Below are 11203 nucleotides of genomic sequence, written 5' to 3'. Positions count from 1 at the left end.
GAATGCATTAGCATAATAGGCCACACCCAACAGCAAAAACTCATTAGAATTGGCTACATTAGGGGTGTGTGGCCTAACATGCAAAGGAGTTCCTGCTACAAAAAAAAAAGCCCTGGGTTTTGACAACAAACAAGGTAAACAGAATAAGAAGCAAAAGGTTGGTGTGGCTGGATGAGCACACTTCTGGTAACAGGGGGAGTGGCCTAATATGCCAATGAGCCATGCTGTCAGGGGTGTGGCCTAATATGCTAATGAGTTTCTGCTGTTGGGTGTGGCCTATTATGCTAATGAGTTCCTCATGGGCTTTTTCTACAAAAAAAGACCTGGCCATCCTTAACTCTAGTTCACCTATATATTTGCTAATGCTGATTTTTCTTGAATTGCAAATATTATCTTCAGGTAGTAATGCCATGCTCATTCCTGTTATTCTAAATGCCACATCTAATACTATTATTAGTTTGAGGAGTAACCTACTAAACCCTTTTGATTCGGAGTAAAAATGGACCATTTACATATCATTCCCAAGTGCTTAAATTTACCTTCACTATTTTGGAATACACTCCCCGGGGAGATTTGTCTATCTCCCTCTATTGGTGTCTTTTGCCAGCAAGTGAAGATTTTTTTTTGTTTCAGCTGGCATATGCCCAATAAAGGCTACTGGCCATCCTCTGGTGTCATTTGTTTTGCATTTTAATTGAATTATTTTATAACTGTTTTTTAATTGCTCAAATGTTTTAAATTATGTTCACTGTCTTATGGACCCTGACTGGGCAGAAAGACAGCATAACCATGATTTAAACAATAAATAATAAAAATACTGTAGGAACAGATGTTCAGTTCAACTAACCTTACCTGTTTTGACCATTTTACTGCTTTTTCTGTCAGATATCTATATACGACTGGTCTCCCAACTAAATAGGACAACATATAACAGAAAGAAGCCCCAAGTCCAGAGCACTGCAAATGAATAACAATATATATATTAATTGGGTTCTTCACGTCTACCGTCTCCATATGAAAACTATCCTTGGTAGACTACCATCATCTGAAGAACCCCACTGAATGGTACAGTTCTATTCCTCAAACCACTTAGTTTTTTTAAACAAATGAAATTAATTAAATGATAGCCACAGGCATAGGCAGCTTTAAAAGGGGATTAGACAGATTCATGGAGGTTAGATCTATCAGCGGCTACTAAGCCATGGTAACTAAAGGGACCCTCCACATTCAGAGGCAGTAAATTTCTGAATATCAGCACCAGAAGGCAACATCAGGAGAAGGCCTTGGCCACTATGTCCTGTTGTTGGTCCTCCACAGTAACTGGTTGGCCACTTTTTGTGACAGATGCTGGACTAGATCAATCACTGGTCTGATCCAGCAGGGTTCGTTGTATGCTCTCAATATCCTTCTGTAACCATCCTGAGTATAATTAAGATGTGGTAACAATACTTATTTTTAAAATGCTGTAGTAAAGGGCAGAGCTATACATTCGAAAAACAATACTCCCTCTTAAAACAGTGCCCCTTCAGTCTGCCTATAGGGAACTTCAATTTTAAAAAATCTTCTCCCATTGTAATTTATCAGTACTAATCAGAAAGTTGTATTTTTGCAAAGCATCAGCGGCCTATATTAGATTACTAAATAATTCAGCACCCCAGAAAGTAATCCCTGTCTGAAACTCTGGCCCACTAACTTTGAATCCTTGCCAATTGGATCCTGCCAATTGCCACCCAGTTATCTCTCATTCCTGGGCAAGGTGATTGAGAGAGCGGTGGCCTAGCAGCTCTGGGGTGTCTTGGAGGACACATTGGCCCTAGACCCATTCCAGTCTGGCTTCCGGCCATGGGACAGAGACAGTGCTGGTCGCCCTCACAGATGATCTCTGCAAGTAGCTGGATCGAGGCGGGTCGGCACTGCTGCATTTTTTGAATCTGACGGCAGCGTTCAACATCATCGACCACAACTTGTTGGCCTACCACCTTGCCGATGAAGGAGTTCATGGAGTAGCCTTGAAGTGGCTTATTTCATTTCTCCAAGGTCAGGGACAGAGAGCAGTGCTTGGAGAGAGGGTATTGTCCTGACCAGTGTTCCCTCTAAGATGAGTTAGTGTGAGCTAGCTCACAGTTTTCTAGCCTCCAGCTCACACATTTCTGTCTTTGCTCAGGAAAGAGGGCTCCAGAGCAAACCAACTTATGCATTAGCCAAATCACTGGCTCACAACTATAATGCCAGTAGCTCACAAAGTAGAATTTTTGCTCACAAGACTCCACGGCTTAGAAGGAACATAGGTCCCGACACCCTTTGGTGTATGGGGTCCCTCTCAAGGGGCCATCCTCTCTCCTACGTAGCTTAATATCTATATGCGCCCTCTTGCCCAGCTGGTGCAGAATTTCGGACTGGGTTGTCACCAGTATATTGATGACACCAAGGTGTACCTATGACGGGCAGCCGGCCAGCTGCCACCCCTTCTAATTTGGCTGCGGGATTGGAGACTGTGGATGGATGGTTGAAGCAGAGATGGTTGAGACTGAATCCATCAAAAATTGAGGTCCTGTGGCTCGGAGGGGGTGATCTGAGTTTGGGCTGCCAACTCCCAGCTCTTGATAGTGTAATTAATTTATTATTGTACATTGTAACCTGTTGTGCACTACCCTGAGCTCCTCGGGGAAGGGCGATCTATAAATTTTAATAACAACAACAACAACCCCATCCATTCATGTCAAGAGAAAACCTCAGTTGTTCTGACAGTGCATTGCCTTTACTATTAAATATTGCATTTCTACTACATGTTTTATTCCTTTTTAGGATCCTTTTAGGATCCCACTTGGGAACGAAACCAGCCCTGTTTTTACATCTCAGTTATTAGTACTTGTCACCTTGTCATCTAAATATAAACCTAGGATCACTGTCTATCTAGCTAGACACCCATTAAATAGAGAACTTCTCTGTACATCACTTTAATAACTGTTACAAGTCAGATTTTCGGCTTTGTAAGTATTCACAGTGGAGCTGCGGTGGCTCAAGTGGTTAAGACGCTGAACTGCAGGCTGTGGAAGGTCAGTAGTTCAGCAGTTCAAGACCCGGGTGCCGCAAGACGGGGTGAGCTCCCGTCTCTAGTTCCAGCTCCTGCCAACCTAGCAGTTCGAAAGCAAGAAATTGCAAGTAGATAAATAGGTACCAGTTCGGTGGGAAGGTAACAGCGTTCCGTGCACCTTGGTTTAGTCATGCCGGCCACATGACCACGGAAAAATCTTCGGACAGCGCTGGCTCTTCGGCTGTGAAACGGAGATGAGCACCGCAACCCTAGAGTCGGATTCGACTGGCTTTCGAGCAAGGGAACCTTTACCTTTACCTTTAAGTATTCACAATTGTCTCTGCACAACAGATCAAATACCATTAATAAACATTTGGAATGAAAAAAACGCATCCTCAGCTGCAATACTTACCAAGCAGACAAGAAACAGAGCTAGGGGGAATGGATAGAGAAATCCCGAGAGTATACTCAGAAATATAGACCCAGGAATAGCAAACGTCTGTAGGCTAGATTATTTTTAGTTAAGGATCAAATTACTCAGCATTTATAAAAACAAGAATTCAAAGTGATTTCCCCAAAATACATAATTTGTAAAAAATAAAATAAGATTGTAATCTTAAAAGTATTACCAGCACAAAGCAACTGAAAGCTGGGCACAATTCAGACTGCACAAGTAGTTCAGTTGTTCTTGACGGGCAAAACCCCTAGTGAACAGTCCTCACTTCCTCATGCCACATACACAGATAGAAGAGGGAAGTCTTTATCACCAATTACCCGTGAAGCCATCACAACTAATTGGAGGTAGCTGAAGTTTTCTGATTTCACAAAAGGGAGGGAGCATACAAGCCTGAAAATTCAGCAGGTTCCCACCATAAGGAACAAACTTGGTTTTGTTTGGAACCTGTGAATGGAACCTTACTATCTGGAGTACTGCCTATACTGTTTAGGCAAACAGCACCCTAATATCTCCTTAAAGAATTTATCTTTTCCTTTTGAGGGTACACCTAAGATGTACATACACACATAACTGAGAAGTGTGGGAACACTTGTAACATACCTGTACATTTCTCAGAGCAATAACTGGCTGTAGCCACCTATTTAGTATACTCTCAGTGGGTAACACAGGATTGCTCCATGCCCATTCAGCAAGGAGCAGCAGCTTAATTGTGTTCATCAATGTACTCAATGGAATGTACAGTCGGTTGTTTGAGCATGATTTAAGGGTGTGTTTTTTAAACACCACAACATGACTGTTGAGAAGACTGTCACCATCCGCTTTAGAAAATGTAGAATTGGAGTATGCTGTTCTGTTCTTTTAATCAGCAATACCAATATGGTTTCACACTTGTTAATCAATACTAAATCTCAGCTCTCTGTCTGTCTCTCTGTTAAATTCTATGAATATAGTTGCAGGGAAGTGTGTTTTGTAGCATAAATTGAAACTGAACGGCGGTTCAATAGCCCTGATTTTAATTTCTAAAAACTGCTCAGGCAGACTAATCACAACACGCCCCCAACTTTGAAATTATCAATAGATCATTAAGTCAATAGCTCATTTTTACCGAAGTGTTTTAACAGCCATAACAAATTACCATATATCCCCCACAGGAGAACACACAAATAAAAATAAAGCTGCTTGATTTAACAAGCAGGCTAGGTGTTGAAATTTCTCTCTCAAAAGTAGGCTTTGCAGCATACCAATATCTGCTACATGAGAGAGTAAAAAGTCTCCTGAATCCTCATTTCTATGGACTTCATGCATGCAGTGTTTTAACAGCTTTGATATATAGCACTAAACTAAATCGTTAATTTCCTTCTTAATTCCTGATCACTTACAGATTTAGCTCAGTTATTCACTCCTATGGCATTTAATCCCTTAAGATACAGAATATTAATTAATTGTGTTGACGGAGACAGATTCTATTCCATTCAAATGAAGACAGTTGGCCAGGACCTCCCTGCGTGGAGAGTTAACTATGATATGGGTTCAGTATCATCTTGATTTTATGAAGTAAATTAAAGCTAAGAGGGGTTGGGGACATTCCCCCAGTAGCCTCTCAATGCATTCCTGTCCCACGCCAGCGTCCCTTGCAATAGCAAGACGTCTCTCCAGGCGCCCAGCAGCTGCCATTTACAGATGCTGCCAGCAATGTTCCCTCTAAGCTGTGGAGTCTTGTGAGCAAAAATTCTACTTTGTGAGCTACTGGCATTAAAGTTGTGAGAGAGCGATTTGGCTACTGCATAAATTAGTTTGCTCTGGAGCCATTCTTCCTGAGCTAGGACAAAAATTTGTGAGCTGGAGACTAAAAAACTGTGAGCTAGCTCACACTAACTCAGCTTAGAGGGAACACTGGCTGCCAGTCCCCCCAACTATTGCCGGCCCCCGCCAAAGACGTCCTGCCACTCACAGTGGTTCTCCAGCCACTCCTGCTTGGCTGCCGCGCACATGGAGGAAAGGGTGGACAAGATGGGCTGTGGCAGCAACAGTTGGCCAGGTCCAGGGCTCGCCAGAAACGACAGTCATATTCCCATGGCCCATCTGTGGCAGCCCTATGAGCCTCTGAGCTCCGAAGGGGGTGTCAACAGTACAGGGATGCTTCCACGCCACACTGCGCACTTTGGTCCCCCGTAGCTGCAGCCAAGGGAAGCCTCCTCCTTGTCACCCAATCTGTTTTTCAAAATGGTTTGGTCACTTGAACAGGGGAAGGGACGATAGCGACTACAGAGCGAAGAAGTTCCACCAGGTGAGACGATCGTGCCATGCTTAAGTTGCACCCCAGGCCGGAGACTGAGGTGTACTTTCCACAGGCACTATGGAAGGGAGGGCGTTCGTGGAAGGACCACACATCTGTACAGATGGCCAATCACCCCACAGTGTAGGCCCCCAGCATCCACCCAAAGGCAGGCAGAGGCTCCTAGCTCTGTGGGCGCTGGGTCCCAGGACAGTTTCAGATGGCTGGGACCTGGCTTGGCACATATAGCTGTCAGGAAGGGAAGCCATCAGGCACATATCAACTGTGGTTGTCCTTCATTTTTGCCTAGCAGATGCTGTTATGTGCCGTCCAAGCGCCATATTTGCATAGGCAAATATCCCTGGAGCAGCCTGGACCCAGGTGGGCCAAGCAGGCCTCCATAGGGAACTGCTCTGTGAAACTGACCATCTCTGCGGAATGCAACCTGAGAAGACTCAATAAGGTGGCAGCCCCTTAAGCAACAGCATCATTTGCACAGTGGTTCCTGCATGGATCATCAGCCCTTGCTAGCCCCACAGGCCCAGGGACCACCACCAGGACTGATCAATTAGTGCGCACCCATGGCATTTGCATCTGTGCTCACTGCTGTGGCAGTACATCTCCCCAGGGCTATTTTTGGGCAGGAACGCACAGGAACGGAGTTCCGGCTGGCTTCCAAGTTGGCCATGCCTAGCAGGAACTCATTAGCATAATAGGCCACACCCAACAGAAGAAACTCATTAGGATTGGCTACATTAGGGGGTGTGTGGCCTAACATGCAAAGGAGTTCCTGCTACAAAAAAGCCCTGGGTTTTGACAACAAACAAGGTAAGCAGAATAAGAAGCAAAAGGTGGGTGTGGCTGGAAGAGCACACTTCTGGTAACATGGGGGGCCAATGAGCTGTGCTGTCATGGGTGTGGCCTAATATGCTAATGAGTTTCTGCTGTTGGGTGTGGCCTATTATGCTAATGAGTTCCTGCTGGGCTTTATCTACAAAAAGAGCCCTGCATCTCCCCTAGGGCTGCCCTGGCTGATCCAAGATGGCTCATGGGGCAGTCCTGCAGCTTTTGGGTTTGTGGTGTGTGCTTTTGGCTGCGTAGAAGGCGGCGACGCGTTGCCTTTCCGTCTCACCCATCTGTGTCTGCTGCCGTAGCAGCATTATTGTCAGGACGGGTCCCCCACTGGACTTTTGTCTGTGATGATCATGTGGCTTGTGTGGCACTCCCCATGTGCTTCCCCCCCTCCCACTGTCCACAATAACAGCACCTGGGATGGACACAATGGATGACCTTTATTGGAGGACACCTGAGTGGTAAGGCTAGGATCGCAGTACTGCTGCCTGGATCACCACTTGGGTCCTTTGGTGCTAGGGGTGTCTCCCCAATGGGCGTGGGTAGGAGGCTGGATGCCAGGAGGCTGTGTCCATGTGTTCCTGAGGCCCAGCTTCTGGTATAGGGAGGGCACGTGGTTGGGTTTCGGCTCCTATCCTGCCACCGAGGTGTGTGTGCAGTAGCTCTAAGTCTGCACAGTAGGGAGCTCTCAGACAACATCCTGTGCAACACACCCTACCTCTGGAGTTGTGGGGCAAACTCCTGGAACCATTTGTAGGGCAGGGCAGGGCGGGCCATCATTAGGTGCCGGAGAGGAGCGGGGATGGCGTGGGGTGTGTGCTGACTGAGTGCACACCTGGTCAATATCCTGAGCTGCTTGGGTACCTGAGGGCGTGGCCACAGCTGAGTGAGGGGGAAGTGAAACGGGAGTTACCATGGCCACCAATGGGCTGCGCCACCATTTTTGCCAGCACAATTTTGCACCTGTTCTGGGGTGCGTTCTGATTCTGAAAATGCTTTGGGAGCCAACTGGCTGGCTGGCGCCATGCCCCCTGAAACACCCACATTTCCGCTGGAGCTGGGGTTCACACCATTACTCTGCTGGTGTGCAGCCACAGTGCAGCCATGCCGATGCAAGTGCACAGTGCTACTCGTGCCCTCCACTGGCATCAATACCCCTTACACCGGCGTGTATCGGAATTACGCTGGTGTTGGGGGTCAGTCGACTCCCTATTCTGATTCGCCCCCCACTCAGGATTGCTCTATTAGTATAAGCCAGCTGTATTTGATCAAATATGTGCTTTGACTCAGGAACCGGGGGCTACTATCAACATGCAGGCATAAAAGTATCTAGAAAAACCATTTCACACCATATTTCATGAAATGATGTACATTTTTCATATAAAGAAGGATACAAAACATAGGTAGCAAAATAGGCTACTAGTACTTGTACATAGAAGGTATCCTTATATTTAGAGAGCACTTTTCCCAAGGCTTTAGCATCATCCATGTCTCTGGGGACCTTTATACATTCTCTCTCCTCCCTGTATGCAAAACAAGGAAAGAAAGAAGTTACCAAAATATAAAGATAAGACTTTCACCAAGCAAAAAACTAACAAAGACATATGCTGCATCATGACCCTAAAGTTAAGGGGCAGTTTGAACAAGCTTATGAACTTGTGATGGGAAGAAGGTCACAGATGCCCTGCTCATAATATCTGCTCCATCCCTTGGTCCAAGAGAATCCATTAATGTCCCATCTGCATACTGGCTATCCACGGAAGCTCTAATGCATGGAGACCTGAATCAAGAGGTTATTAAGAGATGCGATGTGTATACTGATGAACTGTCCACGCATGTTACATTTTCAAAGTCATGCTCCTCCCACTATGTGTAACTAGTAAGTTCATCGGGACATAGCTTTGCAAATCTTTCAGGTTTAGAGGCACGTCAGCAAAAATTCACAAGCAATTTTAGATGATCAACATTTCTAACCTCCCTCCTCTCACCCCTCCAACATTAAACTCAAAGTCATCATTCAAAATGAACATAAATATGAACGTAAACTCAAATAGCCGCTCAAGGATTTTAACGGCTCATGGTAGCCAATGGAGCAGTTCTGTTTTCAACAAGAGTCATTTGTAGCATTTAACTCTGAATAAGCAGGTTGTCTGGTTTGAAAATGTAGTGGATAAAAAGTTTAAAGAGAGCAAGCTAGAACAGAACCGCCTAATCTTGTACATGTTTAACCAAAAATAATTTCTATTTCCAAAAAGTATGGATAAGATTGCTCCAAGCAAGGGACTATATCCGTGCACTTGCAGACAAAGACACAGTGAAAGATTGAAGGGATCAACTACAACACCACAAAGAAGTGAAGCAGCTCAAAGAACAGACCATCAAGAAGAAGAAGAGGAGGAGGACGAGATTGGATTTATACCCCGCCCTTCACTACCCAAGGGAGTCTACAAAACTGCACCTCTTATGTTCCTGATTTTACCCGGGCTTCAAAGGTGAAGAAGAAGAAGAAGAGAAGAGGAGATTGGATTTATACCCCGCCCTTCACTACCCAAAGGTGTCTCAGAGCAGCTTACAAACTCCTTTCCCCTATCCTCCCCACAACAGACACCCTGTGAGGTAGGTGGGGCTGAGAGAGCTCTGACAGAAACTGCTCTTTTTCAAGAACAGCTGTACCAGAACTATGGCTTGCCCAAGGTCATCCAGCAGGTGCAAGTGGAGGAGTGGGGAATCAAACTCGGTTCTCCCAGATTAGAGTCCACGCTACACCAAACCAAAAAAGGGCGTGAGAAACAGTAGGCAGGTAGAAAGTGAGAAACTTCGCAATAATTTACAACAAAAGGAAGGATTAAAGGCCTAAAATAATTCTGGACAAGATAGGTCAAGAAGTGCAAGATCCCAGATTAATTCTTAAGGAAGGCATTATAAAAAGAACTTTAAAGGGAACTGTGAACCCCCAAAATAAAAAGAATACAGAGGAAAAACAGACATAGCAGGGGAGCATAGCAGAGACTATAACGTGGCAGAGGAAACTTTGTACAAAAATCTAGAGGGTCATCTAGCTTCATGGTAGGAAATCCACTACATAAAACACCCCAGAGAGCTGCTTCTCCAATCTCTCTTTCAAAGCCCTTCAAGGAAAGAAATTCCCATTTTATTATTGCACTGAGCTGACAGGTTGGAGACTTTCCCAGACGTTCAACTTACTCGGTCTTTTTCCAACTGTTTAGTATCCCCCATCCCATTTATCCGTCTCCTTCCTGAATGATGATGCCTCACAGCATATGGTCTTACAAGTACTAACTAAAAAGGCGCTAATCAAGCACACTAGGCACTAAATATTGTAGAAATGTGTCAGAATAAAAGGAAAACAGATGTAGCAAATACAGAGATTTAAAAAGGAGGAAATACTGAAGACAACTGACAAGGATCCATTAGCACTAGGCCTTTTTAAAAGCTGAAATGACTAACAGGCCATTTAAGAATGAATGCCTCAAATTACCTACAGAACTAATATTGGGGGGAAATTTATGGAACTCTTAGGAGGCAGAAAGAACTCTTAGCAAGGTCAAAGGCGGAGTCCATAGACATGGCTGTGCTACAAAAATGCAAACCAGTTTCAGGTCCGCTGAACTGTCAGTGCTCCTTATCAAGCAGCTTAGGAAACCTCTAGGTCTATGGAGAGAGAAAGAGGACAAAGTTCTCCAACAAAGAATTTTGAACACTTTCACAAAAATACAACTCCTTTTGTGGCAAACCTCTGACAGCTGAAACAGTCATATTAATTTCAACTTGGTTTATATTTGCAGGGCAGGGGTACCTGATACAAGTGATATTTGCTAGAGTAATGGCAAAAGTTTGAAAGGAAGTCTCTGCAGAAGTGGTTCCCAGCAGGGCTGGGAAGTTCAGTTCTACCAAATACTAATCAGTGGTTAGTTTGACCTCTGATCTTATAGTGTATGATAAAGGTGTGCACTCGGTATATACTGAGCCGAATACCTGAAAAATACCCTAACAGTATTTTTCAGGGGTTTATTCAGCCGAATACGGATCAGAGATCTATATTCAGCTACCAAAATAGCCATGCTTTTATAGTAATATCAGCTTTTATCTGCTTTTATTCAGGTGCGGCTAAATGTATTCAGTTCACTGGCTGAGTTGTGCCACTGCTGCGTGACTCAGTAAAGCAAACTGAACGTATTTAAAGTTTAAATGCCTTCGGTTCACTTGCTAAGTTGCGCTGTCACTGCAGTACAACTTGGACAGTGAAATTCTCCATTATACCCTATGGGGACAGTCAGAATAAGGTATAATGGAACCAAATAAATTCTGGGTCTTTCTCTACCTGCTCTATCCCATGCATAATCTTATAAACCTCAATCATGTCTCCTCTCAGTCGTCGTTTCTCCAAGCTAAAGAGCCCTAAGCGCTTTAACCTTTCCTCATAGGGAAAGTGTTCCAACCCTTTTATCATTCAAGTTTCCCTTTTCTGCATTTTTTCCAAAGCTATAATATCCTTTTTAAGGTGTGGTGACCAGAACTGCACACAGTATTCCAAATGAGGTTGCACCATTGATTTATATAGGGG

At 44.5% G+C, this 11203-nt stretch overlaps 1 protein-coding gene across 1 annotated transcript in view; it reads right to left on the bottom strand.

Annotated features, from left to right (window-relative positions):
- The window catches only part of TMEM41B (transmembrane protein 41B), a 26255-nt gene that overhangs the window by 6337 nt on the left and 8715 nt on the right, over nt 1-11203 (bottom strand). The window contains exons 2-4 of the mRNA XM_015410361.1: nt 8013-8141; nt 3447-3540; nt 853-957 (exon numbers count right to left, since the gene is read on the bottom strand). Of these exons, the coding sequence (XP_015265847.1) occupies nt 853-957; nt 3447-3540; nt 8013-8141 (328 nt within the window). The remainder of the gene's footprint in view (nt 1-852; nt 958-3446; nt 3541-8012; nt 8142-11203) is intronic.

Source organism: Gekko japonicus, unplaced genomic scaffold, assembly GCF_001447785.1.
Source record: "Gekko japonicus isolate JY-2015 unplaced genomic scaffold, Gekko_japonicus_V1.1 scaffold1697, whole genome shotgun sequence".
In the NCBI taxonomy this organism is placed as follows: Eukaryota; Metazoa; Chordata; class Lepidosauria; order Squamata; family Gekkonidae; genus Gekko; species Gekko japonicus.
The sequence above is the reverse complement of the archived record's forward strand: the minus strand, read 5'-3'. Positions and strand labels throughout refer to the sequence as shown.